This window comes from Salarias fasciatus, chromosome 22 (genome assembly GCF_902148845.1).
Source record: "Salarias fasciatus chromosome 22, fSalaFa1.1, whole genome shotgun sequence".
NCBI classification, from domain to species: Eukaryota; Metazoa; Chordata; class Actinopteri; order Blenniiformes; family Blenniidae; genus Salarias; species Salarias fasciatus.
This window is the reverse complement of record NC_043765.1, coordinates 14943419-14957792: the sequence shown is the minus strand read 5'-3', so window position 1 is coordinate 14957792 and position 14374 is coordinate 14943419. Positions and strand designations below refer to the sequence as shown.

Sequence of the window (14374 nt, the reverse complement as noted above, 5' to 3'; positions counted from 1 at the left end):
TTTTATACAAGTATTCCAAAATATTTTAAGGTATCTTTCAGATCAACCAAGTTCCTCTGTTCTCAGTCTTTTTACTCTTCAAGGTGTAAGTGCATAAAAATAATCAAACTTTTCAATCATGCAGTTTGGCACAAATGTTAAAAAAAAACAAAAAAAACAGACAGTGACATGGAAACAAAAGTCCGCTCTGGCACTGATGCTTCTGGTCATAAATTAAGTGCTTCTGCCACTTTTCTCTCCTCAGGAATACCATTTACCTAGAATGAAGGAGAAAAAAATATGAGCTCACATTTTCCAGAGCTCACTCTCAGGTTTTAATTAAACTGTTGGTCTTTAATTACACAGATGAGCTGAAATCACATTAAGAGTATAAAGAAAATCCACTTAAAGTAACTTCATTAAAATAAAAAAGCCTACCTCCAGCCTTCGAAATGTTGACATGACATAATTATCTCCTTTGTTAGCGGTGAACAGAGAGAGCAGCTGGTTAGTGCTTCATGCGGCTCGCTAGAGGGCGCTCACATGCTGCTGTCATGCAGGAGTCTGAAGCCTGCTCACACTCTTTATGATGGTTGAGGGAGGACACATGCACCTACATGCATGTTATTCATCATTAGCAGTGAATCAGAGAATAAGAGGTAAACAGTTTTAAAACTTAATTTTGCAAATGGAAACAGGAAGACTGATTAAGCCACTTACTTCCCACTTATGCATTTTTGTCAACATTAATGCAACAACATATTGAACAATACACAGGCACATACATACAGATTATATGGTGCCGTCTACGATCTGAGTGACTGAGGACCATGCAGTACACAACCAGCCATAACATTATGACCACCTGCCTAAAACTGTGTGGATCTCCTTTATCTGTGCTCTTATAGAAAAACACACAAAGCAGATCCATTAAGTCGAGGACATTTCTGCTTCCTGGACTACTCTTGGAACACCAAGCTGACTTCGTCATCTCGCCATCGCAGCTGTTATTTACCTCAACTGTCAGTGCTCATAATGTAGCGGCTGATTGAAGCTTTTTATTTGTTAAAAGCTGGGATGCAGATGAAACAAGGCAGATTGTGACAAAACAAAGGGAAACACTAACCTGAGGGCCGTTGCTGTGGTATCGTAATCTGGTTTTGCAGATTCCTGGAATGAAAACACAACAAACATGGTGAACAGATGTTCAGGTATAACGGCATCATGTGAATGCTTTGCCGTGCATATATTAACGCATTCTTCTGTTTCAAGCTCATTAGGAGGAATCATGGGACGGCCTCAACCTCTTAAGCTGTAGGCTTGCTTTCCTCGGCATTAGCTGTAAACATGGCGTGATGAGAAAGAACTGCAAACGAGAATAAATCAAAACGGCGCTGCTTTGAATTTAATTGACGGGGGTGTCAAGATGCCTGGAAGCCTCGCGTGTCGGGGTCTTCTCACTGGCAAGAGACAAACGAATGGTGGCTGGTTGTATGTTGATCCAGCGGGCTTCTTTTACTCACGCCTGGGTCTGCATCAGGGGCATGCTGGTGGTCTCGTAGTTGTCGGGGTGGATCGGCGGCACCACCTCGCCGCTGACGGGGTTGAAGACGGGCAGGGTGGAGAGGGGCCAGGAGATCTCTCGGTTCTTAGACATGCTGCGCAGCTCCTTGGTGGACTTCTGGATGGAGCTGTGGTGGACTAGCTGGATGCTGCAGGGGGGGGGGGAGAGGCAGTGAATTTGTATCGCAGCGGCATGTGCGGCACTCTCTCTGCACTGGCTTCGTGCATGCACATCAGAAACGTAACATCCACCCTCACCTACTGCTGTCATTCCTTTACTGCGTTTGATTTGGGATGCAGGACAGGTTGTTATTCTTCAAGATTTAGTTATGCTGGGAGGAAAAAAAAACTGCTTTCTGATTGGAATAACTCCCTATAGCTGGTCATTAAAATTTTCAGCAGCCCACCTAATGAATGGATGTCCAACAGACTTATGAAGGCATGAATGGAGATGAAACGGCCATCAATGACAACATGAAGGACAGAACCGCAAACCAAGGAGAGGGAGGGAACAGAAACGAGAGCCAAAATAAAGGAGAACACAGGAGAGGTAAAACACTTACTCTGGTGTTTGCATGTTTCTTTTTTCCCTAGAAACAAAACAAAATGGATGAATTAAATACTAATATTACGAGTTAAAGCAACATCTACACACATGACTGGACGAAGAGGCGGAGTGGAGATGGTTTGAATTGAAACAGAGTGAAAAGAAGGGGGGGGGCACGTCTCTCCCAGCCTGCAAACGATCAGAGAATGAATGAATGAATGATCGAATGAATGAATGATCATTGAGTGAAAACATTAAGACATGACAACAATAACTAAAAAAAATAAATAAATGAATAAAACCCGGGACATATTGATGAGGAAGTGAATAGAAATGGACCAAACTACTGGATGGTGATGACAAGCTGCAGCCACAGTCCAGATTTCCACTTCCTCCCTGACGCTGCTGATAGTCGGGCCCTTTACTGACGCTACTAAACTCAACACCTTCGTGGTTTTCATCAGATATTTCCCAGGGTGCAGTGCTGGCTTAAAAAAGACGTAAGACCGGGCGAACTTACACCCCTTCCCGTCTGCAGCACATGGTGTAGCCGAGGATGAAGAGGAGGACGAGTGCCACGGCGGCGGGGACGGCCAGGGTGACCAGGAAGTCGGAGAAGTAGTCCCGGCTCTTCAGAGACTCGGACGGGGGGTTGTACTCCCCGAACTCGGGCAGGATCCCCGTGCCGGGGTCGGGACGGGGGATGTAAACCGGGGCTACTTTGTTGACGTCCACCTGGAGAAAGCGTCGTTTCAGGACGGGTCAAAGATCTAGTCGATTCCAGGTGATCAAAGAACGATGTTTATATATTTACGGTGCATTTTTCTAGTCTTTACCAGAGAGATTTTACACCAGTCGATGTGAAACTGAGCTCTGAACTTCTTGTCGCAGCTGATGACGGGTTCCATCTCCTGACTGCAGCGCAGCTGGTTATGTGGGCTCTCCACCTCCCGCAGGCACGACGAGAAGGGAACATCGGCTCCCACCATCACGTAAACACTAGAAAGGAGAGAGGATGAAGAAAACACAGAAGGAGAGAGGAGAGATGAGGGATTCACATTTTACATGTTTATGCCGCCGCTTGTTAGAGCCGACACATTTCTCCTCCGCTCAGCTTTTCTCCTTTAGACGCCTTCATCTCTCAAAACGCCGGCATGAATCTTTGATGCGCAACTTATGGCACTTCATGTATGCTATTCCCCTCTGAACTGCGCCGACTGACAGCGTCTGTCAGCACCGACGGTGGAGCGTGTTCGTCTAAGTCAGAGCGAAAGGAGGATCCCCAAGGGCCCAATTAGATAAAATGTCAGAATGGTGTGAGTGGGCTGTGAAATAGCTGCAATTTGCGTGAATTGCAGCAGTGGGGACGGAAGGGGGGGGAGGGTCACTAAGCAAGGCTTTCTGTGACTATGAATAAAAATCATTTGGCTTCTAACATTAAAAAATTATATATATATGAGTAAGAAGAAAGCAGAGGGGAAAAAAAAGACAGTAAAAGCCCAGAGTCTCACCCTTCCTTCAGGTTGTTGATGGGCAGCGGCACGCGGCCGCCGCGGTCCAGCGCGGAGGTGATGTTGATGGCGTTGAGCCGCTCGGGCTGCCACACGTTCTTCACCGCGCCCAGGAAGTCTCCCAGCACCTCGCTGGCCAGCATCTCTTCCACGTTCATGTTTTTGATGTAAAACTCGGCTTGGTAAGGCAGGGGGAACTCTGTCGAGCACAGGCCGAGAGGTACTCAGAAACTACGAGAAAGATGTTGAGGCGGGCCGCAAAACAAGACCCATTAGAGTCCGTAAATGTGAAGGAGGAGGAGGAGGAGGAGGAACGCAGCGACTTTATTACTGCTGCAGAGCTGACGGGGATTCCAGCGGCCTGTCCCGCGGACGCCGCTGCTCTGACTGATCCTCCGTCTGCGGCCAGATGGCGGCTGGCTTCACAGCATAAGGAGGGTGATGTGATATTGATGCTGCGAGCAGCTGCCGCCCGCTCCTCCGCCTCACTGCAGGCCGCAGTGTATGTACCGTGACTGGTTGACAAGCCAGCGAACACACACACAGATGTGGAAGAGGAAGGGGAACAGACAATGTGGTGACTCGACACACACAGATATGGGGCTGTGTTTACAGTGCAACTCAACAAATGATGCGTAGAATTTTGGCCTTTCACTGTCCAGTTAGATGCACGTTTTGGCGGATTACAGTTACGACGCTCTCTCAACTCAACAAAACAGGCTTGGTGTTGGTGGAACAGTGATCATCAACAGAAGATAAAGTTGCGGCTCTACAGTTGAGCATAAATCCGGCGTGGAGATGAATTACAGCTCCTGAGCTTGTTTGTCAGTTTTCTGGACTCTGACAGAAGCAATAAGCAGCGCTACAGGATGTGGCCGAGCCGCCTGATTGTTATCATCATGTGAACGCTCTGTAAACTGGGAAATGGGACCTTTCCATCTGGTAACTATCCCGCTAACGCAGCATCTGGCTCTAGTTCAGCCTCTGGGCTTGATCACTCTGATTAATAATTGATTATCTGAGTCGAAGCTGAATTTGACATGTGAGTTTATGTAAATTGCATAGATGCCTCTTTCAAAACATAAAGTTGTATTCACTTACTGATTGCTCAAAAAAAAAATCCTTGATGATTGTGTTTTGTTTTTAGAAAAAAAAAAAACATTATCTTGGAAGAAATCCCCACAAAACTGGACAAACACCATCTGCTGATGAGTGTCGGATGATGAAAGCTCCAGAAGAAGTCTTGTGGTGAGATTACTCTAAACAGCAAACCTCAATAACGCAGCACGCCTGTTCTGCTGATGGTTCTTCAGCCTGACTGATTAGTTGTGCTTCATAAAGTAATCAAGGGCGACATTTTCTCGAGGGAAGTCCGCCACACAGCCGGAGTGGCCCTCGGGTTTTAATCACGGAGGCTGCACAGTCTGATCTCTGTTTTCCGCTCTAAGCTCTGGAACTGGCGCCTCTTACCTTCCGTGGCCATGATGTTTATGACCAAGTTGTGCCGCGCCGTCTCAAAAGTGCGTCGGTTATAGGCGGTAATCTGCAACACACAGGGTGAAAGTTTAAGCCCAGATCAGTGCAGCTTATAGGGCTGTGGCTCTCTGGACGAGGCTGAGCTCAACACGCCAGGCAGGGTCTGTACCCAGCGGAGGCGCCGTATAGAGGCACATGTGCCCGGCTGGAGGAGCTAAGCCCTTTGGGAAAAGAATTTCTACAGTAGCTTATGGGGGACAAAGAAAGCATAACAAAACCTGATGGAATTTAAGTCTGAGGACTTAAGACCGTGGCATGGCACTATACCGCTTTCAAATGCATGCAAATCAGCTGGACTCAGTGATTCAGTAAAAATATTGAACAGATTCCTTTATCATTATCATCTTTCCTTCGTTTGTCATACCGAGCAGAAGTGCACCAAGTGGTCCGACTACCCACCTCTATGACGGTGGCTTTGCCGACGTGCTCCGAGGTGGGGGAACCGTACAGCACGCCGTCGCTGTGCGACGTCCTCTGGATGTAGCGCAGCCAGCCCGGCCGGTCCGGGAAGCCCATCAGGTTGGTGTTGAAAGTGATGGGGTCGTTGCTGGCATCACCTGGACACGGCAATTTCAATAAGAGGCGGCTGGATGATTTGTTATGGCCCGTAATGTGCATTTAGATCTTTTAAGCGAGGAGCGTGAGTGTTGCCAGTAACACTTCCTCCTAGTGAAATATGACGCAGAGACAATGCTCTCCAGAGTTTTCTCCCGCGCTTGTGCCAATAACTATGCCCACTAATGTTGCAGCGTTATCGATTTCAGAACAAGCGAAGGTGGCTGGGGCTGTACCTGACTTCGGGTAAGGGGGGAACTCCCCTTTAAAGTGCTCTCGTTCCAAAACGTGGACAAACAGCACTCCGGCAGACGGGTAGACGTTGCGGTCGGCGTGCGACCTCGACAGGATGGTGACCACTGAAACGCAAACATTACACACAGTAAGTTTCTGAGCGGATCTCGTTTTAGATTCCGTGAGTGTTATTCGTCATTACTGACCTGACAGAAGTAATTACTGGAAAAGACTAGAAGGCACTGAGCTAATGATAGAATTCTTTCATTCTGCATTTTAAGGAAAAGTATTAGCAGCACACAGGGATAAGATATAGAAACAATTAAGCATGAAGGGGGGGAAAAAAACATTATTAGACTTTAATCTCGAATATAGGAAAAACCAAGCTGCTAGAGTCATTCAACTAGAACCAAGTTCATTTCATTCGCTAACCTCATTTGAACTCCATTAGGCTCTTTGTTTAGTCCCACTCCCTTTCAAACACAAACATTTAGTCTTTATTTGTAAAGGGCATCACTTGGAAAATGGCAGTCCCTCAAACAGGAGTGTGTTGGGTAAGGCTGCAGGTGATTTACCCATCTCCGTCATTCTCTTCGCTCGTCTCCTTTCAGACGCTGCACCACTTCTGCGCTGCATTTCTCTGCCCCCCCCCCTTTTTTTTCTCCCCTCCTCTCTCCCACAGTGGGTGGGAACTCCATTTTTAATCACCATGGGAGATTGAGGGTGAGAGTACAAGGGAGAAGGGGAAGAGGAGGGAGGGGAGTGGGGATGTGTGCTACGAGAGGAATAGGAAGCCAGTGTGAGCTGCTGTCGCCTGCAGACACACAACTCCAGACGCATTTAAGCAGCTAGGAGACGGCCTGGGAATGCAGTGTGTCTATATGTACCTTCCTGCAGGCGAGCTGCTGCTAAAACTCACAAATTTTTACCTCCTTCTTTAATCTACTTATTAGCAGAAAGTCAGAAAATCCTCCACTATCACTGGTGTGATCCCATTAACCGTTACTTGAGCCCTCTGTTTGAACGGAAGCTGATTTATGAGTAGAGTCCCCTAAAGAGAGTAATCGAGCAGGATTTACATTTCAAATCCATGATAAGCGGAAGTCAGTATGGCACGTTTGGCTGTTATCTGTTATCGGGGAGAACAAAGAAGATTAGGGCCATATATGGAGAAACTCAACATCTAGCGGGTCAAATAGCCTCACTCCTATCTCCGTGCACAGCTGAGCTGCGAGGATGGTACCATCATAAAAACGATCCCGCATGCGTGGTAAACTGGGGTCAGTAACGGGGATGCTGAACAGGCACATATGTCCAGCGTCCCCTCGGGCCCAGTCACAGCCAGATGCAATCAATAGTGTTTAGTGTCCACAAAATGCAGCGTTACTTCAACAGCCTGAGGTTCTATCCACCACATCACCTTTCAGGGAAGCACCTGGGCATGACTAATCCACACAGAGGCTCTTCTTGCTGTGCCTGTTAGCGTTTGGATCTGGGCTATTCAGGGAGAGAGAGAAAAAACTAAAACTAAAACCTCATTGAGTTTCAGCAGAGCAGCTTCTCTCTGATGACTCAAGTCAGTCCACAAAATCCCGCTCTGAATGCACAACCTCAGATTCTATTATCTGACCCAGTGGGCCTCATCAATTCCTCACCGCACAAAGGACCGCTCCGAGACTCTCCGGGTCAAGGTCAAACACCGGCCATTCTGTGGTATTCCAGAGAACAGTCGGCTGTGGCGTAAACATCTGTGAGAGAGGCTGAGACATGAGACGAGCGGGACGTCTGCGCACGCCCAGATGGCCAACGAATAGTGAGGATTAAAAACACACTCTGGGATGTGGACTGTGTTTTAACCCGTTCGCAATAACCCAGATTTAACAATATTCTCTCTCATCTTTCCTGTGATCGTCATTCTGGGCCGTGCTTCAACCCCGCTGGCGAGGCGCAGCAGGTGTAAATGAAGATCACTGTCTGAACAAGCCACAGAGCCGCTAATAGCATCAGATCTGCTTATATGCGGCGGGACGACTTTGTTCCAGGCCGTCTCGAGCTGATGGCCTGAAGCTCTCCCACAGTACACAATACATCACCAATTAAAGGTTAATACTAAACTGTCCACTGCACACTTATCCTGACTGCATTAGCTACAAACGCAGAGGCAGAGAAGTTCTGCACAATGGCTGCTATATTAAACCTCTAACTACTCGGTGCACAGGCACAAAATAAATGCAGAGAACTTCTAAAGTTCATTGGAACTCAAAGTTTCTGAAACAGTGGTTGCTCATAAATAAAGGAAATCACTAACAAGCCTTTGGGGGGTGAGGGGGGAGGTGGAAATGGATAACCAGATTTTATGCTTTTCTGCGCCGACCTTGGACTGGGTTGTGCATGAGGACTGATGACTTAGTTTTAAAACGCCATCGGCAACATGAAGGAGGAGAGAAGCCCTCCCTTGTCCTAATGGCTCCGGCTAACCGAGGCCTCTAACTAGCTGGGGCAGAGACAAGAGGAGGGCGTCCTTTAGTTCTGTCGAGTCAGCTTCAGAGGCCCGTGTAGTCTGGGTCAGGAGGAATGCATGTGCTCCTTTGGTGTTCAGCGGGGAAGCGTAGACAAGGATCGCTACTGTTTGGACCGAGGCTCCCGTATTCTGACTGTGATGAGCTTCAGCCATGGAAGTGGAAGTGTTTGCTGCGACAACGTAAAGAAGGCGAAGGCTCATGTCTCAGATGGGAACTAAACAGTCAGTTTGATCTTCCAGCTCTCTTGTCAAGGTGAGTAGATGACTTCCTCCTCTAAAGTAATGCTAAAAAAAAATCATCTTTTATGAAGCACTATCACCATGTTAAAAAAAAAGAAGGAAATACATAGTAATTGTTAATGATTCAGAGTGAATACTAACCCTAGAAAGTGAGGCGTTTATATGCGATTTAAACTGACGAAGCTCCAAAAGAAAGTGGGCCAAGTCTGAGGGACAGCAGACAGCTCAAAACAATAATGCCAGTATTAATGGGGAACCAGCTGAGCGTGTCACTGTGTTATGACAGGGGGGAGGGGACAACGGGGCCACACAGAAAGTGCACCACTGCACACACACACACACACACACACACACACACACACACACACACACACACACACACACTCACCATCTTTGTACAAGGCTGTTCTCTGCTTCAAGGCCATGGATTGCTCCATGCGGACATTTCTCTCATGCAAAGCGCTGCCTTTCGTATCATAGCCATGCACAACGCAAAAAACTGGATCGACAAATAAGAGGGTGGATAAAGCAAGTCGTGCTGCTCAAACAGACATTTGAACATAACACCCTATTGCTAATCCTGATAATGAAATGTAAACAGATATAAGGACAGTGTAGAACATTAAAAAACAGAATACGCACATGGCATTAACAAAAAAATCTGCACTGTTATGCTTTATTCAGAAATATGTTGCATGGAAACAAACAGCCGCTTCTATTTGTTTTGGTTTTACCATAGAGACAATGAGAAAACCTGTGCCAGATGGTCAGGGAGGTGTGCACGCTTCACAGAGAGCCAGAAATGTATTCTAACCCTGGAGAAATGTGTCCGTCTCTTTTATAATCTGACTCTTCAACACAGCATTGCTGAGCATTAGCATATATAACTTAAACTAGTTTTAGATGTTTTCTGAGCAGGAGTAATATTTGACTGACATCCCAACAATTAGCATGTATCCCTGTTTTCTTAAATTTTTATCAAGTAAACAAATATTAAATTACCATGAAAACAACCAAATCATTCATTTACAGTTGTTTTATCCAGGGTTTTGTTCATCAGTTGATCCAACACACATCTGGACTGTGAGAAGTGAGGAAAATCAATTCAACATATCAAGAACATGCAAACTCCATGTGCAAGTCAGGCTATTATCACTATAGTCCACTTTGCCAGTCCAATAAAACAGATAATGGTTTGATAATAAGATAATTGGCAAATAAATGCATGTCAGCTGTTATGTTTTGGCTTTTCCATGCATCTACAGTTTATGCTTCTTACACTGAGTATTATTTTGAGATTTTAAGGAAATGTATTCCCTGTACCTAAAAATCTCATTACAATGATACACTGACATGCAGATGTAACAAATATGTTGCTGTTAATGGGACGATTTAACATACTGTTTCCTAATAATGTCATCTACCTGAACAGGTTTGAGATTAACTCGAGCATCATTTTTCAGATAAACTGGGTAACATCAGCACAGGCAGGCGGAAAAAACGTAAAAAAAATAAACATCTTTAATCGGGTATGGCACAGAAAGTGATAAAACGGCAGTAACAGCCTTATTACAGCGGCGCAGCTGTCATTCGGTAGCCATTTTTCCACGTCTCCTCCTCAGCCTCTTGGAAAAAACGAGCATCCAGCTAACGGCGAGCTAACGGCTAGCTAACCAGCGTCATCGGCAAACGCCTGGCAATATCCACATTTTTCCAAGGTCGGTCGATACGTACCGGCGCCCAGCCACACCGCGGCAGCTGCAGGGGACATGGTGAGCATGGTGGTCCCGGATCTTACATGAAAAAGCCGGGTTTTGTCTTATTCTAAACGCCACCGGGTTTGACAGCCATGAGCATCCTGCAGCATTCCTCCCTCCGCCTCCTTCCTTCACTGGAAGCAGCTCGGCTTCCCATTGGCCCAACATCTGGGTGGAAAAACACGGTTGTCTCATAAAAAAGGGAGCAAAACATGATGTGAATCCGAATAGGAGCACCACGCCTTTACCAAATGTTCCTGAGCGATGTGGACCTCTGATGCATTAGTCCTTTTTGTTCCTTGATATTTCTGCAGCTCTTGTGATTGCTGTTTTTTTCTCTGTTTTCAGGATTAATGACTCTCTCATGATGCTTCTCAAATTTTGCAGCACACTAAAGAGGACAGATTCACTGTCGCCTGGCCAAGATTGACCTCCAGCGCACAGCTGTAAGAGGGCAGAGGCATGTTGGGGAAAGTCTAACCCAATCTGTCCAGACCCCCTGCAGAGACAGTCCAGGCTGACAGATGGCCGTGTTTTGGCTCCTTGGCTCCCATTCACGTCTGCTTAAAGGGCTTCAGGACCCCTGTTTCACCCCTCTTGCTCCCTTGATTTCATCTGCCACTCTTTGATCTGGCAGAAAAGCCCCCTAATTCCTGCTAACATACTGATGCTGGGTCCTGAGTGCTCGGCGTTTGATAAATTCACGCTTGAAGCCAGACTCTTGGCTTTCTGTGGCGATCAACACGATGCCTTCCATCCTCTGCACTGTGCTGCGCGTAGCTGTTTTCTTCTTCCACCCTCCCTTTTATCCCCTCAAGATTATTTTTAGGTTGCTTAGCAACACCTTCACATAGCCTGTTTGGACCAAGTATGAATGTATCACAACAATCGCTATAGGTCTGTGCGTGATGCATGGCAATGAGGCGGTGGCGTGAGCCTCCGGGGGTGGAAAATGAGTATAATATTGGTTCTTTAGACTTATTTCAGGTCAATAGCTCCGGGCTCAGCCTGCAAAAAGTTTCTGTTTAAATGGTGAATTGGAGAGAGATACTGAATATTCACTCTCTGTGCTTCTGAGTCTCTCAAGGGTCATAGTTTTAAAAATGATGTGCTCTTCTAAGTAGAAAATAAAGATGTAAAACATTGCTGCTTTACATCAAATCATTTTCATTCGAAATGGTTCAACAGCACATATTTTAGAGGATTACGTGCTCAGACCTATTATGTGTGGGCGGCAGATAAAATGAGGCTATAATACTCCATTCAGATGTATCAAGAAGGCTTTGATCTACAACATTTCTCAACAAATTATTCACTCAAAATAAATTACTTTGTTTTTTTCCCCCCATGACGACATGTCTTACATAAATTCATCGGCTATTTTGTGGGCAAAAAATTGAAATGTTCTGTAACACATCCAAATCAATGATATAACTGTGCTGTTTGTGGAAATAATCTCCCGTCTGAATGTTGACAAATCATCCATTTTTTCGGCTCTTTATCACACGAATTAAATCCTGAGCTGTATGGTGTCTGTCGAGCTTAAGTGATCAGGTCACATGTTTAAAACAGTACCTGATAACCCTGCAAGCATAAAAATGTTAAATGTTCAAGTTAAAAAAAAAAGCCTCTGGTCTTGCCGGAGATATGAAATAACGCTTATTGTACTGAGTGATCAATGTATTATGTTTAGATTACATTTTAGTTCTATCCACTCAGCAGGGGTGGAGGTAACAAATATTACTTCAGTGTGAGTGTTTTTATGTATAAGTAATCATACTCTCTTTAAAGATAGGTCATGACTGGGACTGCACGGTGCTGTAGTGTAAAGCACATCCCTATAGTTCAAGTCTGGGCATTTCTGTGTAGAGTTTGTGTTCTTAGTGTGGGTTTTCTCTGAGCATTCCAGTGTCCTCTCACACTGACCGACCCGGTGACTCTAAATTGTATGAATGTGAATGTGTGTGACAGACTGTGTTCGAGAGCAGAGAGCATCCTGCCTTCGTAGTCAGCTCCATCGACGCCAGTTTGGGTTGGATAAAGTGACATAGAAGATAGATGAAGTTGCTATTTTGAATTGATGTTCAATTTCAACTTAATTTGCTGACCAATATGTTTATTCTGCATTTCTTTACCACTGTGCAATATTTATATATTGCTATTAATCTTCTGGAAAATGTGCTTTGAATATAGATACTTCCATCCATCCATCCTTCTTCTATACAACTCTATTTTTTGGAGCAGGGTGTGAGAGCCAATCCTAGCGGGGCGAGCACATGGTAGACCTTGTACAGGTCACCAGACCATAGAGCAAACACAGTGAGGAACAGACGGCCACACACACACATTCAGACCTCGGGGATATTTAGGGTCACCAATTAACCTCAAATGCATGCTTCTGGACTGTGGGGATGAACCCAAGTACTGCATTACAGCATTACGGGGAGCTGATGGGGGTCAAGAGGCCTGTCCAGGGTGTCATCATGGATGAATGGATGGATCAGATAATCACATGCTTGCAAGAAACTGATCATTGAGGACATTGCTTTGTACTTTCACTTTAGTATTTTGCCAACCACACTTTAATTCGTAAATAAGTAAAATGAATGCAGTGTGAAGTACACATTCGTTTGTTTATCTTTTCACCTCTGCCATTCAAATCAATGGACGTAGTGTATTTTCTCATTTGACTGACGTTTGGTTGTTTATTAGTTCAGTCAAACTTGACAGATTTTTACCACTTCCTGGTACAACACACACACACACACACACACACACACACACACACACACACACACACACACACACACACACAGCATGCGTGTGTGTGTGTTGGTATTTAAACCAGACTGCAGCTCCCTGACTGAGACCCCCTCCGCGCGGCAGATTATCGGACCGAACCATTGCTGCTGCGGTCCAGGTTTGAGCACCTGTCACATGAGGCTCTGCCTCCGCAGATCGCCCACTCTCGCCGCGGCCGAGGGAGTCGAGCCGAGTTCCCGTGCGGCCGTGCATCGGACGGCTCCGTCCCCGCAGACGCCGCCGCGGAGCAGCCCCCGGTGCGATGAGCTGCCAAACCGCACCGCCACCCCTATTGTGCGCCTGGCAGCATCACCCGCCGCCTGCAATGGCGTTGGAGCGGCTCTAGTGTGTCCGAGCGTCGCTGTGGCGGTGGAGGATCCGTCCCGGACTATTCGCCGGCAAGCCGAGATGAATTGCTGTTTTTTGACAGCTTTTTGATTTGCGACGAGAGCACCCGCCTCAAGTTTACCCCCCTTCTCCGGATTACAGTTTATTTATACCGCGCGTCCGAACGGAGCCGGAGCCATGAATGTGAGTCCTGACTCTTTTGTTTTTTGTAACAGTGGAGCAACATCGCCGTGCTCGGTGTTGAGCAGTTAACTTGGTCCCCTTTTTTTTTTGCTATCAACCGGGGGCGATCGGTCCTCTGTGCGGGTCCTCTGGCAGAGATGGGGAAATGTAAATAAATACATGTTTAAACGGTGTCAGGAGGGAGAAACCTGAGCTGTCATGTTCAGCGCGGTGTGGCTGATGTGCGCCTGTTTGTCTGATCCCACTGACACAGTGTTCAAGCCTCATATTTATACCCGCATCTCCCTCTTTTTCCGCTATTTTCCAAATTCTTCTCTATGCAATAGCCTCCAAAGCATCACTGTATGCTCTCGGTTTGATACAGTGATCATAAAAAAAGCAACTGGGTTTTCACATAGGTGGAAACAAGGAGCAGCAAGAGTCCAGCATGGTGAATAATGAATACTGGAGCAGGACATTTAGGTTGAGTCAGGGCTGCTGTTGCTGCTGCATCCAGCTCCCATCCAGGCTGAGGGTTACAGCACAACTTAGCCTAATGGATTTTCTGTGTCCCAGATGAATGTCTTTTTCTTTAATCTCAGCTTTATTGTGTCATATT

General features: G+C 46.2%; 2 protein-coding genes across 6 annotated transcripts in view; one reads left to right on the top strand and one right to left on the bottom strand.

The window, feature by feature from the left end:
- Window positions 1–48: 48 nt before the first annotated feature.
- On the bottom strand, window positions 49–10578 carry sgce (sarcoglycan, epsilon). Of its 4 annotated transcripts, XM_030082308.1 has the most exons (13): window positions 10421–10578; window positions 9075–9185; window positions 5928–6050; window positions 5536–5693; window positions 5071–5143; window positions 3601–3799; window positions 2926–3088; window positions 2610–2824; window positions 2106–2132; window positions 1503–1691; window positions 1106–1149; window positions 418–455; window positions 49–257 (listed from the first exon to the last, which is right to left on the bottom strand). In XM_030082308.1, the coding sequence occupies exons 1-13, from the start codon at window positions 10464–10466 to the stop codon at window positions 207–209; spliced, it is 1437 nt and encodes a 478-aa protein (XP_029938168.1). In that variant the 5' UTR covers window positions 10467–10578; the 3' UTR covers window positions 49–206. The 4 variants fall into 4 exon arrangements, with proteins under 4 accessions (XP_029938168.1, XP_029938171.1, XP_029938170.1 ...); XM_030082311.1 differs by lacking the exon at window positions 9075–9185; XM_030082310.1 differs by lacking the exon at window positions 418–455 and having other exon boundaries at window positions 10421–10577.
- Window positions 10579–13272: 2694 nt separating this feature from the next.
- The window catches only part of ppp1r9a (protein phosphatase 1, regulatory subunit 9A), a 42259-nt gene continuing 41157 nt past the window's right edge, over window positions 13273–14374 (top strand). For both annotated transcript variants that reach the window (XM_030082264.1, XM_030082263.1), the window contains exon 1: window positions 13273–13776. The gene's annotated coding sequence lies outside the window, so the exon portion shown is untranslated. The remainder of the gene's footprint in view (window positions 13777–14374) is intronic.